The 21,976-nt window shown below is 44.3% G+C and overlaps 1 protein-coding gene across 6 annotated transcripts in view; it reads left to right on the plus strand.

The window, feature by feature from the left end:
• SRGAP2 (SLIT-ROBO Rho GTPase activating protein 2) overlaps positions 1-21,976 on the plus strand; it is a 244,839-nt gene that overhangs the window by 122,431 nt on the left and 100,432 nt on the right. For all 6 annotated transcript variants that reach the window (XM_031937250.1, XM_031937253.1, XM_031937254.1 and 3 more), the window contains exon 4: positions 7,947-8,109. In XM_031937250.1, coding sequence (XP_031793110.1) covers positions 7,947-8,109 — 163 coding nt within the window. The remainder of the gene's footprint in view (positions 1-7,946; positions 8,110-21,976) is intronic.

The raw sequence follows: 21,976 nt of genomic DNA on the forward strand, positions 1-21,976 counted from the left end.
TTATTTTGAAATTTGCTTTTGCTCAAGTGGGCAAGTGGCAGTAAGGTATATATTTGGTGTTCCCCTCCATCTCTTCTCGTTCCCCATTCCTCCAGTCCTTTGCCAGAAGGGGAAAGGTAGGTGTAAGAAAATGGGCAGCACTCTGAGGTGTGATACAGGGGAGATAGACTAGGTAGAATGACCAGTAAGAAAGCCAGGAAAGCAACTTAGGCGAGGAGGAATGAGGGCCTTAGCTACGGTGGTTGTGGGGAAAAGAAAAGAAGGGATTCAGAGTAAGCAGAGAGGCAGGATGGAGCAGATCACAGCATCTCAGAACTGGAAGGAGTGAGGTGTCCATCTAGTTCAAGTTCCTCATTTTACAGATAAAGAAACTGAGACTCGGAGACCTTGTCTGAGCCTGGGAAGCTGTTCAGGGTTTAAGTGGAGGAGTCAGGGTTTGGTTCTGGGTCCTCTGAGTCCAGATCCATTGGATCTGTATTCCAGTCTTTGACAGCCCAGCGAGTGAAGCTGGGGGGAGGGCCGAGTCAGAGGCCCTGAGGTGATGGTCTCATGACCACTCACAGATTGCCCCTCCCTCCCTGAAGGTTTGGCTCCCTGCACTTTCACAGGCCGTTATATGTGCCAGCCCAGCGGGGGAGGCCGCCCCTCCTGACTCGGGCCGCACTTGCAGCTGTAGTTTGCACTATTCCCCAACAAGTCCGTCAGCACTGTGGGCACTAACTAGGTGCCAGGTGTCGGGCTGGGCCCCGGGAGCCCAAATACAAGCAAAGCACCAAGGAGCCCTGCCTTGGAAGAGAGGAAGACGAGGATTGAAGAAGAGCTGAAAAGCAAAGGGGTGGGAAGGAAGAAGGCCCTTAGTGGGGCGTAGTGGTCCGTCTGGAGATTCAGGAGGGAGATCCAGGCAAGGGGTGATGGAGGAGCTCATGAATAGGAAGAGATGAGAAGGCTGCAGGGAGAGAAGGCAGCTGGAGCATGACGGCAAAGGCCAGAGCGTCAGGAGGTGGGGTGGGAAAGGACTGGGCTCAGCCGTAGAAGGAGAGGGCCGTTGGGGCAGAAAATACCATCTACTCAAGATGGACACAACTGAATCCTGATGGGTGCTCCTGTCCTGCTCTCTCTGTCCTCCGTGCCTGAAACAGGGCAGTACTAACAGCGATAGCTAACATTTGTATCGCACTTACCAGATGGCCCAGGCTTTGCGTGACTTTTTCACCCTCAGCACCACCCTGGGAGAGTAGGGGCTGATATAATCTCCCTTTTATGGGGAGGCAGAAGGCAGGCGCCTGGTTACCTGCCTTACCCAGAGTCACATGGCCACTAAGGATCGGAGTCCAGATATGAACTCACCTTCGTGATTCCGGGCCCAGGGCTCTGTCCTCCACATCTGGCTTCTACACTAGCTGGGAGAGTCCCTCCTTTCTTTCTATTGAAATGCTCCTGCCAGCTCATGTCACTGGGACCCGTTATCTCACCTCTATCACTAGCGTATGACATGGCTAAGGAAGAGATCCAGGTAAAGTGCATGAAGGAGAAAGGGATGAGAGGGGCAGGCAGAGAGCATGGTAGGCAGAGAGCATGGTGGGCAAAGGTTGGCTTTGAGACCCCTGGGATCCAGCTGAACCGCTGACACATCTTGGCTGCACGGCCAGGTAGTGTGAGTTGGGGGAGGGTGCTTTGATTCTGAGAATTCTCTAAACTAAGGAAGTCCAAATCAAAAAAAGCCAGCTTTTCTTACTATCATAGTCCTCATTGAATATGACATCCTCATTTTGAATGTGAGCGCCTTCCTCTTATTCGTGTTTGATTTCTCGGGCAGTTAGGTGGGATTGTGGGTAGAGTGCTGGGCTTAGGGTCGGGTGGGAGGACCGATTTCAAATTCGGTTCCAGACATTTACTAACTGTGATCTTGGGCAACCCTGTTTGCCTCAATCTCCTCATCTGTAAAATGGACTAGAGAAGGAAGTGGCAAACCACTCCAGTATCTCTGCCAAGAAAACTCCAGTGAGGGCGCAGAAAGTTGGACACAACTGGAATGATTCAACATTCTCGTAGTCTGCACACATAGTAAACAATAAATATTTGTGCAGCTGAAACCCGAGCTTTAAAGGGGTTAAGAGAGGGAATTAAGGGAATTCAATTAGATGGGCTCCATTTTGACACTAAAATAGTGGATGGATTGCTCTAAGTACTTAACAGAGCATGAGCTGAACAGGGCACCGTGTTAGGCGTTGGGGCTATAAGGACAAAATTAAACTAAAACTTAGCTTCAAGGATCTTCTAGTCTACTGAAAAGACATGTAAAAGACATACAAAGAAGTAACTATAAAATTATTTCAAAGGGGACAGGCACAAGTGACTGTCAGCCAAAGCCTCATGGAACCTTGAATTTTCTGGACATAGGAGTAAGCCCATGAAATGCCCCAGCTGGAGAAACATCTGTGGGGAGCAGTGAGCACACCAGTTTCTCTGGAACATAGAATGTTTGAGGGGGAAATAATGGGCAGCAAGCTTGGGAAGGGAGATTAAAGACAGGTTGTGAAGGGCTTTAGCCAAATTGGGTGTTTGGTATTTCATTGAAAAGGCTATGGCTGAGGTCCTGAATGGTGTGTTGGACAGAGAGAAACTGAAGAATTGATTCCTGAGGCAAGCAGGGAGAGGGCACCAATAGAAATCAGTTTAGCTCCTTGGTCCCCACCCTCTGCAAAGGTGATCCAGTCTGAAATCCAATTTATGTCAAACCTCTGAGACCCACCCTCTCTGTACTACGGGTCTGCAACAGTCTCACTGTTCCTGTCATGTCCTGTCAAAAATACTGGTCATGTAAAATCTACTTATGGGCCATCCCATGGCTGCTGCCCTCCATGCCACATGATGTCTTTCCTATTCCCACTATGCTTCCCAACTCCCCTCTCCCCCCTCCTTCCAGGTAAGTCTTTTAGGGAACTAAGTCCCTTTCAGGATTTAGCCTGCCAGCTAAGGGCATTCCCCTGCTCATGGGGTGCTCCCTTTCTACTGGGTAATTGTGAGTTCTACTGAGGAACTTGTCTTTTCCTGTGCTCTTCCAACTCTTTCATATTTACCTGGTGTCCCTTTAATTTGTAACTTATTCCTCTAAAGAAATCTGCCTTTTGCCAAAGAGAATAACCATTGTGAATTCTTCACTAGATCACCCATGTCAATAGTGAATCATTGAAGATTATTTGGCATAGGAGTAACATGAGAAATCTTGAGCTTGGGGATCACAGTTGGATCGAGGATGAGTTGGAGAGGATGGATATTGAAAGCAGGGAGACTAATTAGGAGGCTGTGATCTCATCAAGAAAGGGCAAGAACCAGAACTGGGGCTGAATATGTATGGTCAGAGAAAAGGATGAATTCCAGAGGTAGAATCAACAAAACTTGGCAACTGATTGGCTATAAGCAGTAAGGGAGAAGAAAGAATAAAGGTTGAATTCAAGGTTGCAGACTTGTACCTTTGACTAAAAAAAAAAAAAAAATGGTAGAAGGAGGAAGGAAGGAAGAATACTGAAACTAGGAAGAATGGTAGACTTAAGGAGGGGAGTTCATAAATTCTGTTTTGGACAATTATGTGAGTTTGAGGTGCCTCTAAGGAACCTTGGTAAAAATGTCCAGGATATGGTTAGTGATGTGTGGGACCAATGCCCAGAGGAGGATGAAGGAGCACAGGTCTGTGAGTCATCTATTGAGACTGTACCTGAAGCCTAGAGAACTGATAAGATTACCAAGAGAGGGGGTCTGGAGTTGTAGAATGAAAAAAGCACAATCTAGAACAGAACCCTTGGGAATTACCCATTGTAAATGGATAGGACAGGGATAATCCCACAAGAATACTCAGAAGTAGTAATCAGGTGATAGAATTAAGGAAAGGAAAGGGAACATGCACTTATGCAGTGCTTATTATATGCCAGGTCCTGTGCTTAGTAAGCCCTTTATAATTATTTTCTCATTTGATCCTCCCAGAAATCTTCCAAGCTAACTGCTATTATACCTATTTCATAAGTGAGAAAACTTGAGGCAAATACCAATTCTGACTTGTCCAGAGTCATGTTATCAAAAGACCCTGTGGAGCTCAGCAGGACCGGGGAGTAAGCCTGGGACGAGCTGCTTCCCCAGTTGCAAGCTAGTCCAGCAATGGTGTTATAGCCATTCTCTTTTAGAGGGAGAGAAGAATCTTTTATGTAGTGGTTCTCACGAGAAGCTGGTGAATGCAGAAGAAGAAGCACCCTTTACTGTTAGTTTGGTTCCTACTCCTCCCTTCAAGGTTCAGATTGGTTGGATTTTCAATCTAAGCTAATTATAATTGGTCAGATTTAGTCAGAGTTGGTTATAATTGGTCAGATTTATAATCCAAGTTAGTTACAATTGGTTAGATTTACAATCCTCTTTATTTGCCCATTCTTTGTGTCAAAAGGCTTGTGCTCTATCTTTGACCGGAGAAGGTTTGGGCCTGTTTAGGCCTGGGCCCTTTTATCGGAACTTTGTTTTTCAGCCAGTTCCTTGACTCACGTGGTGATTGGTTGTAGATATCTTAAGATACTTTACTCCTCCCTTTGTCCTGTTTTGACAATCTCTGTGGATATCTAATTTCTCATACTCACAGTCACACAGTTAGTAGGTGTTTGAAGCCTGATTTGAATTTAGTTTTTTTTTTTATTTGGGGACCAATTTTCTATTTTGCCACCTACCTTTCCATGAGAACCAAGAGATAAGCAGTGTTACAAAAGGGAAGAGAGTATCTAGGAGATAGAGGTGGTCAACAATGCCAAAAAGTAGCAGAGAGGTCAAGAATAATGCCTAATCTAGGGCCACTGATTTAGCAATTAGCAGATAGAGAAGAGGGATCATCCACTAGATAGCCTGTATTTTCTCAGTAAAATAGGAAGTAAGGTGTCCGCTAAGGAGAGAGGGAAGCATTGTATAGGAGCCTTGAAGAGAGTAGAGATAATTTACAACAGAGTCTTCAAACATCAGGCAGCATCTCCCGAGTATGACCTGGAAGATTAAAATGTCATTTGGAAATCTATAACAAAACAAATCTTAAAAAAAAAAAAAATTAGAGCCAAAGATAATGCAAATATGTCATTTTCTAACATTATGGAAGCCTTAGGGGGCCTTTTCTATGGTTTAATGTTGACACCTCTGTTTTATTTTGTATGAGTGAAAGAGACAGACTGAGAGACAGAGGGAGGGGAGAAATATTTTGTTCTTCCTTCCTCCCTCCTTCCTTTCTTCCCTCCCTCCTTTCCTCCCTCCCTCTTTCCCTCCCTCCCTCTTTCCCTTCCTCCCTCTCTTTCTCCCTCCCTCTCTTCCCTCCCTCCCTCTCTCCCTTCCTCCGTTTCCTCTCTCCCTTCCTCCGTTTCCTCTCTCCTTCCCTTCCCTCCCTCCCTCCCTTCCCTCCCTCTCTCCCTTCCTTCCCTCCCTCCCTTCCTTCCTTCCTTCTTTCCTTCCTCCCTTCCTTCCCCTTCCTTCCATCCCTTCATTTTTTTTTTTTTTTTGTTCCAGTGAGGAGAGATAGGGGAGAGAAAATAGATTTTTGTTTATTAAAAAATAGTATTTTTCTTGCCTTCTTTTTTGAGGATTCTATCAAGGATTCCAAGTAATATCATAGATCTGGGGGGGAATGGTTCTGCGATCCTTCAGTCTTTTTCATTCTCTTTCCTGAAGTTGAGGGAGGCTCAGTTACTTGTCACCCAGAGAGCAAGTGTCAAAGCCAGGATTTTGATTTTGTCATGAAGTCTCAGGATGACCGACTCCTACTATCTCTGTCATTGGCCCCAAAATGACCAAGAGAAAGTAGCCGGGGAGAGACCAGGGGACAGAAACCACTTTCTTTACCAGGAAATGTTTTTAGAAGTACCTGATGCCCCATAGAGAAAAAATCAGAAGTCTCTCATCGGCTGCAGGGGAAGAAGGGAGGCTGGGATGCAGAGGAGATTCCCTTAAGGTCAGATAGGCCCAGAGGAGTAGAGTGTGATTCAAACCCAGGCCTTCTGATGCCAGACCCTGCGTGCTGCCCAGAGGGCAGGAGGAGGTTTAAGCTGGTATGTGTGGGCAAGGTACTGGTGTTTCCCTCCCGGTGGCAAGCGGCTATGGCCCTTCATCAGAGGTGATGGGCTGCCCTTCTGACTGACTACATCTAGTTTCAAGACAGTGACATAGGGAGAGGGAGCTCTTTGGCAGTGGAAAATTTTTCTCTGTGGCAATAACTGATCATATGGGAATAGAAACCCCCATGATGTCTTCATCATTCATTCATTCTTTCATTCAATTGACCCCTGCTAGGATCTTCTATTAAGAAGACTGTGCTGAGGCCTGGAGGAGATAGGAAGAGCCTTAAGGCAGGGCCCTTGCCTTCATGGAGCTTCCAAGGGACTAGATACCATGATAGAATGATGTGTGAATTTTTTTTCCAGAGGAGAAATTAACATTCACTTGAAACCCAAATCTCTGGGTGAAATAGGTTTTGCCAGCTGTTCTAGGCCACATGGGTTTGTTTGGGGGGCAGTCAAGCCTGGGGGCAGGAGTGCTTTATAATCCTGGCTCTCCCTCTTATGGCTATGTGTCTCATTTGGGCAGCTCAGTTCCCCTCCCTGGATCTCTGTTTCCTCCTTGGCAAAATGGAAGACTTGGGCTTTACAATCTTTAACTCTCTTTCCAGATCTAAGTCTGTGATCCTATGAGAAATATTTGTGTGGAGAGAGCCTTCAAATGTCGTTGATTATCCAGGCCTGAATTATTTCTCTGTCAGAATTGAGGATTTTTTTCAACTTCAGCCTTTTTAGATAATAAACACTTTGAAAGCGGTGATTCAGTATAGGAGGGGCCCAAGAAGTGAGTTAATTATATGAATCTCTGACTCCCTAGTAGAATTTCATGGATGATATTGGAGCTTTGTATATTTTAGTTTCTAGCAAAATTCTATGTTGTAAGACAGTGATATAAATGGATCCCAAACCTGCACCTTAAGCGCCACACCCAGGAGGAGGGACAGATAAAGGGGAGTTTCAGTTTGGGCTTTGTTGTTCTCTGGTATGACCCAGATCCCGGGTTCTCAGGAGATAATGATTTGGGGATCTGGTTTGTCCTGAAGACCTTTTGGGTGGGGAGTGATTCTTTGGTAATTGTTATTTACACTAGGTACTTCCAAGCCCAATTCCCTCCAGCAGCAATCACTGGGTGCTTAGTACACAGGATTCTGGAATGGAGGTTTACCTTGATTCAGAGGAGTAAGCTCTTCTCATTGCTATTTTCTTTGCATTTTCCAGTCAGTAGGGGGGTGGGGAGAGGAAAGAGGCCAAAGGGGAGAGAGCAGCTTGTGAACCATTTCAGAATTCCTGTCCAAAGAGCAGCCCACAATCCCTTGCTTGCTGGGCTTCTTGCTGGACACATCCAGATTCCAAGTAGAGCAGAAGTTACTCGGTTACTCATATTCTCTAGAGAATTACGTTGCCCAAACCAGTACTGGAAGAGCGTGGATGCTCACTGTTTTCTTTAAGTGATAATGTTCGGCTTAATGCATGTAGTGAAGTTGTCCTCGAATGTTCTTGACTCTACAATAAAGTTTTAGAAGTCTTGGAGTCATTAACATTGTGTGAGTATGTGTGCTCCAAGTCTAGTTTCTGTGATTATGGCTCAAGATTAGGGCAGCTTCATCCTACCCAGCGCACCTAAGTCCAGATATGCTCCTTTAAAAAGAAGAGGGGTTTGGAGCTATTTCTACAACAGAAATCTTATCCCTGGCTCATAACATCATAATTACTTCTTGGGATAGCTAGCAGCAGATCAAGCCTTGCTTTGTCGTGCTTGTTGATTTCCAAGCACCAGAAATTGGACTCCGTGAGAGGCTGGCCCAGGCTCGGCTTCTGTCCCTTGTGTGCGAAGGCTCCGTCTTCCCCAACACCTGACCTCTCTCCCTCTCTCTACAGGAAGGATCAGAACGTGCTCTCACCAGTTAACTGCTGGAACCTCCTCTTGAACCAAGTGAAACGAGAGAGCAGGGATCACACCACGCTGAGCGACATATACCTGAATAACATCATTCCCCGCTTTGTTCAAGTCAGTGAAGACTCTGGAAGGCTCTTTAAAAAGGTAATTAGACAGGTCCTTACACACAGATTCTTGAAGGGTATTAACATAGCATATAAGCAAATGCAGAAGCAAAAGCAAACCAACCATTGTTAGCCTCCTAAGAATATGTTGTCATCTCTCTAGCAAGTCCAAATAGAATACAATAAATGAAATCCCCATTCTTTCCTCCTTGCCAGGGATGAATCAGTACCAGCCATGGCAGGTGGCCATCTGCAAGGTGTTATATAAAGGACACTCCAGCATAGCTTGCTGGTGGGTGGGCTTGCAGCACGAGTCATAATTTACATCGTATATGTATTGATTGCTAGTTCTGTTTTGGTGATTTGCAGGGGAACATTATTTGGGAAACTGTTCAGACTTGAGGACCTTAAGTATGATTTCATGTTCTCCTTATTCTATTTTACTTTCCAAGCCCACATACTTCTTGGTTCATCTCCCTTTGAGAGACTTGATCCAGGTGTCATTTGACTATGATAGACTTGGGAATTTGATTATCTATTAATTTTGCAGCATTTTTTTTCCTCCCAAGCTTAGTATGATTTATAGACCTCTCTTGGTGATCCTTATAATTCCCTAATAAATGTGGACTAGTATAATAGGAGATGTTGATCAGTATCACCTTATAAATTAGAAATGGATTCTTGGGGACCAGAGTATATTAGATAGTCCAGAATGCCTTAGAACTCATTCTTCAACCGCCTCATTTTACAAATGAAGAAGCTGGGACCAAAGTGCTTGCCCATGTTCTGGGCAAAGCCAAAATTTGAAACAATAGCTTCTGGCTCTATGTCTAGGAGTCTTAGCATTACTCTATGCTTTCTATAGACTAGGACACTGATCTCTAAACTCTGGTACCTTCAGTGTGGAATCATTTCTTGAAAGAAAGCAAGTCAGCTTTCCCAGTTAAAGGTGATTGTATATGGTATTCCCCCTTATACGCGACGTATTAAAATCTTTAGGAGGATTTTTCAGAAGGTGGTCGTCTTAGGAATCACTGGAGGAAGAGGATAAATGAATTTATAGGTTTCCAGTTGACAAAACTCTGTCAAGTTTTGGAAGAAAACTCTGTTAAATATCCTTGTAGTGCAGATAGATAGCCAAAGCTTTCAGTCATTTGTAGTTTTCCATATTTTTAAGGTAAAACTTTTTGGCCCTCCTTTGGTTTATCTTGGTTCAAGATCCAGTTTTTCTTCTTTTTAGTATCCTGAAGAAAAAATTATATTGAATCTTTTTTCCCCTCTATATGTCTTTCTCCATGTTTTCAGATCCTCTAGAAAAAAATGTAAAGAATACCTGCCTGCAGAACCAGATTAAAATGTAGTTAACAAAATAAACACAAAGACAATAGAACATATAGTATCAATACGATACCCCCTTTCTATTTGAGTTTGACATCACCACTGCTCTAAAGCTTAGTAAATTGTGATTCCTAAGACAGTAAAAAGGAGAAAATGAGTGGGACCCATGGAGATAATAGTCATTTGAGAAAAATACTATGACACAATTAATCCACTGGATTTTTTTAAGCTATGGAAATGTGGTATCTATTATCACACAATCCATAGATTCTTGGCTTTTTAGAGGCAGGATATGGGAATAGGATCCTCCAACCAAGAAAAGAGAGATTCATTGAAAATTAATTGGATATGGTCCACTTTGATCTGTTTCAGCCTTCTGACGATATTGGGTAGGTAGTTGTGTTCTATTTCAGAAGTGGGTGCCCTCGAGCTTTCCTTTCAGTCTGTTCTTAATAGTGCTGAGAAGCAACTGCAGAATGCTCTTCATCCCTTTCCACATCTGCCCCAGTTCTGATGGCATTGCTTCTTATTATTTCCTTTTGTATGGTGATTGGAAGTAAGTCACATTCAAGCCCCTTCAGGAGAAATCTTTGCAGTAATTGGGGTGCTTCAGTGACATTTCCCAATATGCTTGAGGTCTCATGAGGAGGGGGGCAGTCAGCTGGCAGTCCCAGGTTCCGTCCTGTCTGATTTCGGGGGAAGCTCTCCTAGGAGAGAGGTTCTGTCTTGGTTGTTCTCCATCTTTTGGACCATTTCTTTTTCCCCAACTAGAGAAATTGCCAGAGGCCTGGGTTAAGAGAAAGCCCTCTACAATTCTCCGTGCTGCGGCATGATGTTTTAGGATCATTTTGAGACAGATGACCTGTGGCGGCCAGTGCTAGAAGCATCTTCCCTCGATGTCTTTCCATCAGCCTGCTGGCACGGGAGTGGTTGCAGACGGAGGTGCATGGTACTCTGAAAGCACTGTCCGCTCCAGCCTTGTCATCTCAGCCGTAGGTTCTGGCTGACTTTCTAATGGGGGCATTTCTTTGTGGGGGTAAAGGACCTCTTTGTGACCTTTTCAAGCTTTTTTCAGCAATTAAATTGGAGTGGAGGAGAGGCTTACATGAAGTGGTTGACCAGCAGCCAAGCTTCCTTCTCCCCGATCCATTCTAAGGAGTAGTCCTTTTTCTCTCACAGTGGAGGTCCAGGAGCCCCCCAGGGAAAGCCGATCTGGCAAGTCCTGGGACAGAGCAAATCTGCCTAAGCTAGATGCAAACGACTTTGATTTTATCAGCAAGCATTTCTGTCTCAGGACCTTCGAGGTCACTGTGCTAATGAAAGTGTGGACTGTGGGCCTGCCCATTTCAGAAATCATTCATGTCCTTTATCGAGACCCTGAGAAGGGAGGGAGCTCCTCTGGCTGGAATTTCATAACCAGACTCACAGGCTCAGCTGCCTGACCCTGCCAGGAGTTTGTCAGACTTCCTGTTGGGTGCTACCAGGCTAGTGTCCTTTTCCAGAAAGCCTCCCACCTCCACTAACCAGCAGTGTGAATGAGCCTGCTGGTTTCTCATCTCTGGGTCTCTATTTTCTCATCTGTCAAATCTGATCATGAGTTCTTAACCAGGGATCCATGAGCTCTGTATTTTATTTTATGCATTGAAAAATATTTTTTCTGTGAATGGATCTGAAGCATCACCAGACTGCTAAAGGGGGCCATGATACATAAAGGTGAAGAACTCTTGAATTCGATGATCTCTATTGCCCTTTTTAGATCCAGCATGCTTTGATTCTATGAGATGAGGAGCAGCTTGTATTCAAAGCTCCTGTCTTTTTGTTGCCAGACTGTAAATTGTGATAGCAGAGATAAAGCAAATGAGAGGAGAGAATGAGCTGGGCCAGGGGAGAAAAATAGTTCTTTTGTCATACATTTTAGATAGAAATGTGCTTTCACAGGCTCTCACAGCTGGAAAGGACCTTGGATGTTTCCTGCTCCAATTGATCTTTGAGTAAAAAACCCTTCTACAGTATCCTCAACTGTATACTCAACAGTATACATCCTCTCATTGCTTGAAGATCTTCAGTGATGGGGAGCATAGTTACTCCTGAGGAAGCTCATAGTCCTTTTGGATAGCTTTACCTGGGGGATCCCAGGAGAAAATGCTGTGCCTGAGAGCATGACTTTTTGTAGTATGAGAGACCATTTTTGCTGACTGGCGTGTTTATTTCATGAGGTGTCTTAGACCCCAGAAATTGGAATTGAATCCATATGTAGGCGTGAGAGTCAGGCCCTTTGCTTCCCAAGTGGATTTGGATCCAGCAACACAAGGGTCAATCCAGACTTCCTCTCCCCGGCTAGGAATGACCCATAGAGCCTTCCTTGCTACTAATGAACTTCAATCCACTGGCTAGTTTTATAAACTTAAAAAGATTATGATTTGGGAAATCCATTTCTAAATCTACTTGAACCAGCTCAATCCAACTGTTTGCTAACAGAAAAATCTTTATATGAATGATATTTCTGGAATTTATAAACTAGAGCACACTAAGATTTCTTTTTCATATCTTTGCCAGTAATTCCAGGTATTTCACATAGTTGTAGAATACTTTGCCCAGCTTTTTATTTTTATTTTTTTACTTTATTTTTTTAATTATAGACCTTTGAAGGAAAGTTAAACATAATTGAATTTAGTAAACACCGAGCACCCATTGGAAATGAGAAAGTTAGAGAAATGATTAAGACATACTCTCTACCCTCTAGAAGCTAACACATAGAAGATGGGGTTAGCACAAATAAATATTTTTTCAGGGACGAGCATGAAAATGAATTCTGGATTCTTCCTTTGGCAAGAGAAACTTGGAAAGGTTTAATGGTGGTGGTATTTAATCTGACTCCAGAAGAATGGGTGGGATTTCAAGTGACAGAGGTACCAGGGAAGGGAATTCTAAGCACCCCGAAATGAAGCCCAGAAGCTGGGAAGTGGAGGACATGTTTGGGGAAGACCAAGAAGTCTAACTGAACTGCAAGATAGAATATCTAAAATTATCATGTTGCAGATGAGGAAACAGTCTGGGGGAGAAGTCACCTGACCAAAGTCATATAGCTATTTTGGTAGGATTTGAACTCAGATATTCTGACTCCAAGCCACCTATGAGATAGGGCAGTAAAGGTAGAAAGCAAACAAAATTGTGTAAAGGCTTAAATGCCAAGCTGGTTTGCTCTTGATTTGGTAGACAGTGAGGAGCCCTCGAGGGTATTTGAGCCAGGGAGTGATGTGACTAGAGCAATATATTAGGAAGATTAATCTGGCAGTGATATATAGGATTGTTTGGGGGAGGAGAAAGGGAGAATGGGGGATGGAGAGTAGGAAGAATAGAAATGTAAGTATTAGAGAGAGTGGAATATTCCAGGCAGAATGTAATGAGGACCATAGCTAGAGTGTAAGACACTAGCATTTGGCACCCCTCTGATTGTTATCCATACCAGGTGATTGGATGAACAGCTGGAAGTCATAAATGAAATGGGGCAGCATGTTCCGTCTCCCTAGAGTGAGAATTCATAGCGAGAGGGAGGTCAAGGGCTGCTCGAATGTGGAAATTGGCCAAGAATCTGGGCCACAGCTAATGCAGACAGATTTCAGGCTATCAGGGTAGCAGCACAAGAGTTTTGTCTATGCTGCTGGGCCCCTCAAGGGATCCCCTCCACTGCCCCCCTGGTTTGCGGTTCTTGCTGCTGAAGCAGCTTTTACATTTTGCATGAGGCAGCAGCAGAGATTCCTCCAGCTAAATGGGACATCTGGGAAAATGAGCCCCTCAGCCTCAGCCCAGAAACAGACCTGCTTTGTACAGGGGCTCAGGGGAAAACTACTCATTTGGCGTCCCAGTGCCTCCTTTCCATGTAATGAAAGCTAAATCTGTCTGACCCCCTTGGAGCCAAGGTTTGCGCAAATATTATTGCTGCCACCTTCGTTTGTTTAGTGCTTGGCCTTCAAAACAGTGACCAGAGCCGTGCAAAGTCTGAGTGCCAGCGGCTTGGGCTCTCTGTTCCATTTGGTCTCCATAAGAGTTGTGTGTGTTGAAGAACCCATTGGAGAGAAGAGAAATAAATTTCCCCCATCCCCAATTCCTGGCTAAATAAACTTGGGCCATGGCTGCTCTCACAGCTGGAAAGATAGGCCCTTCCTCCTGATCTCCTGTCCCTCAGTTGGAGGACATAAGACTCGCCTGTCCGTCCTTGTCCTGAGCCCAGCATGAGGTGACCTCTGATTTGGTAACCTGGTGAGCTCAGACTTAAGCAAAGAAGGCCAGTGGTTTAACCCCACAGGCTCCACAGACTTTCTGAAGCGTCCCTCCTCCCTTTCCCTACCACGCTCTCAGTTCTCTTGTCAGGGACTTGACCTTTGGGGCTGATAGTTCCCTCTGGATGCCCCGGCAGCATAGTTTGGGGGCTAGAAGGGATGTTGGGGCTCATTGTCTTACAGATAAAGGAGAGGGGAAGTACCAGCCCAAGGTCTCCCAAGGTAATTGGGGACAGAGCCCAGATTCAGACCAGGTCTGTCCTGAACCAGGCTCCTCTCCACCCTGGGTCACTGGGCCCCCTGAGGAAACTTAGGTCAAGTCTAGGTAAGCATTTTCTCACTTGTTTTAGCCTGGATGGAAATCCTGCCTGTGTGGGTTGTGTCTTCTCAAAGGCAAAGTCTAGGGGGCTGATAGAGCAGGGGCCTGGAATCCTAGGATTTCAGAGATCTCAAAGATTTTCTGCTCCCCAAATTTTCAGAGGAGGCATTTGAGGTCCATATTGATCAAGGCCATGGCAGAGAGCTTGCTCCAAGCTCCTTAGGCCACCTGCCCAGGGCTCTCTGCTTCTGTCTGGTGATATTTTGGCCTCCGACCAATAAGCAGCCCTGCTGGGAGAGGAGCTGCAAGGAACAAAATGTCCGAGGCTGTCAATTAATGTCTCCCTGGACACCCCCACTGACACACGTCTTAGATTAACATTGGTAACTCAATTAAGAAAGAATTGCCATGACTATTCAGATTTCCTTTTACACATCCTGAAGGGCACTAGCCCTAGTGAAGAAAGAAAAGAGATTGCAGAATAGAGGGACCGGATCCACCCTCTCTCCTACTAGGGACCAAGATAAGGTTACCCACTCACTCTTCATCTGGCTGCTTGAGAGGTGGGAAGAGGCGGGGGGCTGTCCCTGAAGAGCTGCATCTTTTCTGGCCTTGGGGATGACCTAGAGCAAGGGCAGGAGTCGCCACATTGCCAGGCGGACTGGGACCCATTGTGTGAAGGGCTCATCTGTAAATGAGTGACAGTTGGGTGGGGGGCTGCTGTTCTCTGGGGCAGGGCTGGGAGGGGACATGGAGTGCTTGTGTCTCCCTCTTCTCCGCCCCACTTGGAGTCCCTGTTGCTGGAATCTGACCCTAACAGGGTTTTGTGGTGCTCTGTAGCCAGCTGCTCCCTTTCCCCGCCGTTGTCGGGCTTGTCTGGTCAGCAGCAAGGCCTCAGTTGATCCAAGTCAGCTTAGCTTTCCCCTCTCTGTTGAAGAGATGGCTTTGGGAGAGGAACAGTAGGACGGGAGGTTATGCTTGGGCCGGGGTGACGGGCTGCCAGGTGCTGCAGAGGTAGCAGTTCACTGCCAAAGCTGACAGTGGGGTGGGCCCGAAGGGCATCCCGAGCCGCAGTGGCAGGGACACCGTGCCCCCAGCTTAGGGCAGGCCCTGCCCCCCGGCGCTTTTCTCAGGGTGTCCCGGGCGGCAGTGCTGCTTGGAAGGTGCAGCACAAAGAGTGCTTACATCAAAGATGGCTGGCTCTTTGGCCTGCATTGGCTTTTTGCTCTGCTTTATCATTAGATTTCTATAGTGCCTTTCCATAGGTCAGTATGCTAGGAATTGAACCTCTACAGGCCCAAGTTATGCTACTACACCCCTCGTACTGTGGAAAAGAAAGGCCCTGAGGGGGACGGAGGACAACGCAAGGAACACGTGCCCTCTCCAGCCCTCCCATAGCCCCTCTTTGTCTCAGAGCAGTAAGCCAGCCAGTGCCTGAGTCCCTGCTCTCCGGAGGCCCTGGGCTAGTTCTGAGCCAGGGATGTGGGGAGGGTGTCTCAGAGCGGGGCTCGCCTCTGTGTGCAGGGCACAGACACACCAGCAGTCCCAAGGCTGCGGGCCTCGGCTGCCTGCTTCTGCTACAGCTGACCCGGGCTTCTCTGGTGAGAGCACCCAGGCTCTGCAGCCCAGGCATTTCCTGGGAAACAGTGGCCGTGCGCGTGGCCAGTCAGGCTCAGAGACAACTGCGCTTGGTTTCTGAGCTCTTGACTCTGCCCCTCGGGCAGGTACGGGGCAGCAGGAAGGGTTACACGTGGATTATTGCCTCCCTGCCCAGTGGAGAAGACTAACCATAAAACTCCTCATCCAACACCTGCCATCCTAAGCCCGTGTGCAAACACTTCTTACTACCCTGAGTGGAAACGGCAGCAGCAGGGCTGGAAGCCCTGGAGCTCGGCCAGCGTCTGATCCCAGGGTCGGCAAGGCTGGGGAGTCTGGATGGGTGAGCCGGGCTGAGCAGCCTGACCCTGAGGGAGACCAGGCCTCCAAGCTGCGCAGCAGCCCTGCCCAGGGGCAATGGGGGAACTTGGGTCTCCTCCTGCAGGCTTGGCCCCTGGGAATTCCTTCGCCTCTGTCAGGAGGGCTCCTTCCAATTCCTCCTCATAACAAAGGCATTTTTCCTACTCTTCTTTTGAGGTAGCACCCTTGTTTTGTTTTTGTTTCATGTTCTCCCATCCTCTTCTTCCTTCCCTCCTGCTGATGTTTATATTGAAACTGGTTTCTCAGTGGCTTTTTGTCTTTCTCTTCAGTGAGTAGAGCTCAGGCTCCTCCTGCACTATGGAAAAGTCCTAGAGTTTTGAGCTGAACACTTTGATTCAGATCTCCGTTCTGTTCCTCACTTGCTGTCAGATCAGCTTCCGGGCAGTGCCCACAGGCCTCAGCTCACTCTCTAGCTAGGATCTCCCAGGCTTCCTGGAGGCTTTGGCCATGCCCAGGGGGCTTTTGGAAAGGTTGTGTTCTACCCACTCGTTGGCATAGCTCTAGCCTCATTCGTGGCTTCTCTTTCCTGGGGTGGTTCTGACCTGTCAGCTAAGTCAAATCTCGGTCTTGGGCCCTGAGCAGTCAAAGGCTATGACCCAGGGACAATTCTGGGTGGAATACATAATCCGATGGCCTGCTTGAACATTTGAGTATCACTAACACAGTAACTACAGAGTGTCTCTGATGAGCATTAAACAAACATTTTAGTTCATCTAGTCCATGGCACAATGTTGAAGGTAAGGTCCTTTTCACCTCTAAATTCTGTGCTCCACTTTCTTCATCTGTAAAATAGAAATAATAATAGAATTTACCTAAAGGATTATTAAGAAGAAAGTTTTCTGCAAAAACCTTAAGACGCTATATAGATATTTGAGTCATCATCATCATCATCATCATCATCATCATCATCATCATCATCATCATCATCATCATCATCATTGCTATGGGAGCCTCAATTTCCTGGGGCATCAAAGCTTGATGAAGCACTTTGCTATTTACAAAGTGCTTTTCTCACAATACCCCTGAGGACTAGGTAGTAATACTAGAACTGCCTACTTAGCAGGGTGTTTGTAAGAATCAAATGAGACAGTTTATATAAAGTACTTTATAGCAGAAAAGAACTACACAAATGTTATCACTACTACTAGGATTACTAAAAGTATCAATAGCCTACTTTTCTTGAATCTAGCCATTGTAAAATTATGTGACATCTATTATTAAGCTAATAATCGTGGCCATAAAACATTTATTAAAGCTTTTTGTGTCCAGGATATTGTGCAAAGTTAAAAAATATAAAGTTTCTAATATCAAAACTTAGTAGCTTCATAGATTCTCTTGAACTGATTTTTCTCTCTTCTTTGGCCATTTTATTTTATTTTTCAAAGTTTATTGATGTTCTTTGTGTTTTGTTTTGTTTTTTTAATATAACAATCATTTCCCAATGTTCTGTTGACCAAACTGCCTTGGAATGTTACCTTGAAAAAAAGAAAAATAGTTAAGTAGAATCAACTGATGTTGGAACCACATCTAATAATGGAATATATCATTCTCTATCCTTAGTCCTCCACCCCTGTTCTGGAAGGAGGGTATCTCTACAGTAATTTGGGTGGTTAATAAGACTGTGGGAACTCAATAGATTCTCCAGTCTTGGCTTTTTCCTTTGGTGAGAACACCTTGGGATGTCCTTTGTGGAGCTGAGACTAATCATAGACAAGGCTGAGAGACAGTTTTCCTAAGATCTCTTTTGTTTTCTTTCTTTTAAGTTTCTTTTAAATTGGGATCTGTTGGGCAATCACTGTTTTTTTAAGTTCAACAAGAAGGGACCCACAGGTGCAAAAAATGTTTGTAGCAGCTCTTTTTGTGGTAGCAAAGAATTGGAAAAGGAGTGGATGCCCATCAATTGGAGAATGGCTGAAGGTATATCAAGGTAATGGAATATTATTATTTAATAAAAAAATGATGAACAAGCTGATTATAGAAAGACCTGGAAAGATTTACATGAATTGCTGCTGAGCAAAACAAGCAGAACCAAAAACACATTTTACACAATAACAGCAAGAATGTGCGATGATCAGCTGTGAAAGGCTTGGTTCTTCTCTGTAGTTCAGGGATTCAAAACAATCCCAATAGACTTTGGACAGAAAATACCATCTGCATTCAGAAAAGGAACTAAGGAGACTAGAATATAAATAAATACATGATATGTTTACTTCTTTTTTTGTGTTTTTTTTTCTCTTTTCCATCCTTTTTCTCTTGTTCTGATTTTTCTCTCTCAACATGATTCATAAAGCAATGTGTGTTAAAAATTCATAAACTTAATACAATTAAAAAAAAAGCTCCCCCATAGGTTCTTTGTGATGGGCTAGCTCTCCTTTTCTTTCCTTGACTTTTTGGCGGCACATCCTCTAGCATCTTTGGGAATCCACATTCTTCAAGTTCACTCCTCAGGTCTGACTGTGATTCCATGGATGCCCTTAGGAGACTCAGTGATTCCTTGAAAGCCCATGGGAGACTCTTTGCCCTATTCTGGGCACCTGTTTCTTTCACTATGGAAATGTTGAGAATGATCTGGGATATAGAGGAAATAAATGGTACCATGTGTGGAGAGAGCTAAAGGCTTTGCTATTTACATTTTGTTGGGGCAAGATGAAATCTGTTTAATGCTTTTACCTCTGAACATGTAGCTTTATCTTCTTGACTGGAGTCATACTTGTAGCCTCTGATGAGGTCTTGTCTGCAGCATCTGATCAGATGGGGTGGACATCTCCGCCTTCTCTGGGAATAGGTAGGCCAAACCTCTGTCTTTAATAACTTTTTCACAGAAGCCAAAAGAATCTAAGCCTTATACAAATAGGCCCCATTTCCTTTCTGTGTTGCCTCTTCCTGTGACCTTGTTTTCTTTTTGATGCTTTGGGAGGGGTGGAGAATAGCAAACAAGTTTTCATTCTATTCTGCTTTCTAGCCTTTTGATTTTGGCACACTTAGGTCAGAGGAAAATGTATGGCCCATTTCCCTTCCCTTGTTCAAGGCCTCTCTGAGAAAAATGAGCATTAAAACCACTGCCAGATTGCTGGGGCAATTCTGTTCAACAGTGTAGGGAACACTTTAAGTATTCTCTAGCATTGTTTTAGACAGAGATGAGCTGAGTACAAAATACATTTAAAACAGTGCCTGCCCTCAATCTGTTTATAGCCTAACCATAGGAAGAAAACATATTCTCATGAAACCATTAATAACTGGATTGATAGTAATCAATCATTAAGTATTTATTAATTGCCTACTATGTACCAGGCATTGTACTAGGTGCATATACAAAGAATGAAACACTCCCTACTAACCAGAAGCTTATATTCTAATAAGGGAGATAAACAGTACATATAAAAACATGCAGTTAATAAATACAAATATGTAGAAATAAGAATAGGCCAAAATTAGCACGAACAGCAGATATTGATCCATATTTTGTAGCATCTCAACTTCAGCAACTGCATTGAGTCAATTGTAAACTAAAAAATCATACACTAACCCTCCCTCCACTTTGGTTTTGACTTGTAGCTTTTTCAAGTTGAAGAATTTGCCATCAGTGTGGTAGCTGACTTTGTTGCCATGTCTGTCCTCCTTGAAGGCATTTCACAATATGGCTGAAAACATCATGCTAAAAAGCATGGAAGCAAGCACACAAACTTTCCCTCAATGACTGGGAAAGCTCAGAGCATTGCCCATTTTCTGGAACCCGGGCGAGCAGGCCGTCATGAAATTGATGTACTATATTCATGAACTTCTTTGGGTAACCAAATTTCAGCATAATTTTCCATAAGCCCTCATGACTGAGAGTAGCAAAGACCTTGGTCAGGTCTACAAATGTGTGCAGACTTCTGCTTCTGGCATTTCTCCTGGAATTTTTGGTAGGTAATTTTGGGAGTTAGGACATTGGCATTTAAGGGGCAATAAGAACAGGTAGTGAGAAAGAATAGTAAATAATCCTTGTTTTTGAGTAAGTAACAAAAAGAATAGGACATTCTAGGAGTGTTCTAAAAAAGGGTGCTCTGGGAAGGCTTCATGGGAGATGTAGTATTAGGCCATTATCTCTTAGTCCTGTAGTTTCTAAGGTTGCCAAAAATCCTATCTTAAGCCCATCCATATTTTAACTGATTAAAATCTCTTTGAAATGGAAAATTCTCTGATGCCAGTCTTCATCGGCTCCTATTTGACTGCAGAATAAAAATTTAACCTTTTTAGCCTGGAATTCAAGCAAGACCTTTTATGATCTGGCTCCAGCCTCATTTCACTTTGTTCCCCTGTTCCAGCCAAATTAGGCCATTCTCTGTTTCCAGATTTTATCCTTCCTGTCTTTATTCCCTTGCCACACAGCCATTGTTTCTGGAAAGGGTGTATCAACTGACTGCCCTATTGATAAACCTGCTATTCACTTGAGAGTCTGTTCTCTGACTACCACTGGGATGGTGGTTAGGGATGGAGTTGGAAATTTAAGCTGAGATTAGATTGTGGAAGGCCTTGAACTCTGAGTAGTTTGGACTGGAAGTAGAGTTGACCATTTTTAGCAAGAAGGTGCCATATTGAAAAGTCAGTGTTTCAGAAGATTTAGTGGACATTATTCACTAATGTTTTGAAGATAAATAGATGGTTGAGTGGCTAGTTGAGAAATAATTACAGTAATCCTTGTGGGCAGTACTGCTTGGATGGTGATAGAAGAAAGGGAAAGGGGAAATGTGATGCAGTGAAAAATGTCTGACATTTGTGTCATCAGAATTTGAATTCTCATTTTGTGATGTCCAAACTTTTAACCTCTCTAGGCTCCAGTTTCCTCTCCTATAAAATGAAAGAATTAGACTAAAAAGATCTATAAGGTCTTAAAAATTAGTCCTCAGTTTACCATCCATAAAAGGAGAATTTTCACCATCTGTTGTAAAACTAAAAATTGAGGTGATGAGTTCAGAAACCTTTGGGGAGACAGGTTTTCACTTTTGCAAGGAACATGAAAAGATTGCTGATCAGATAAATACAAGAAAAAACTTTACATCCATACATTTATTTTTATAATATTTCATGCCCAGTTTAAAAAATGAAAAAGGTTCCCTTTTGCAACAATGGAGAGTTATTCGTGGTAGCTTTTATTTTACTTTTCACTTGGTGGATATAAAATATTGCTTTCTTTTCTTCATTCCCACCTCCACCTCTAAAGACAGTGATTACTCCCAATGTCTTCCAACTATACACCTTCCCAACAGAAGATGGGAGGAAGTCTTGCATGCTGAATACGAAGTGATCTGTCTGCATTGGAGCTGTAGGCTGAAGCCTCAGTGGAATTTTGTTCTGCCCTTCCAGTCCCCTTCACAGAATAGTATATGGAGAAGAGGGATAGAAATTAATTGTACCTCCTGGCATTATCAAAGTTATCAGTGCATATCACCTCCTGGGTCAGGGAAATTTAAAAAGGTATAATCAGAGAAGATGATTCCTGACACATTGATGGGCTTCCTGCCCAGGTCAGAAGTAATGAGATGATCAGTGCAGTGGCCTCTGGCTGAATTCTGCATAGCTTGGGGCTATACGGAGCCTGCCCTTCATCCTCCTACCAGCCTGGGTGGAGAGCAGGGCTCCTGCTCCCTCTGGATTGTTCTGTGGAATGCAGCTAGTCACTTTGGAGTGAAAAGCAGGGCTCCTGGGTCCAGACTACAACAAATCTTTGTTCCTGGAGGATGCAGCAGGCAGGATTCCTTCACACCATGAAGCCTGAGGAGGAATAACTCATCCAACCTCGATGAAGCAGAGAATTAACAAGACTCCCTCGGGATGAGAGTCAATGCAAGACTTGTTTTCCAAACTCGATGCTACTCCCAGTGTTAAATGCAGAAGAAACACAGTAGTTTTATGTCACATATGTTCAAAAGAAGGGGAGATTTGGAATGGGGGAGCTAGAATTTTTATGGCTTTAAAGTTTGCACAGCACTTTACATATATCATCTCATTTG

This window comes from Sarcophilus harrisii, chromosome 4 (genome assembly GCF_902635505.1).
Source record: "Sarcophilus harrisii chromosome 4, mSarHar1.11, whole genome shotgun sequence".
NCBI lineage: Eukaryota > Metazoa > Chordata > Mammalia > Dasyuromorphia > Dasyuridae > Sarcophilus > Sarcophilus harrisii.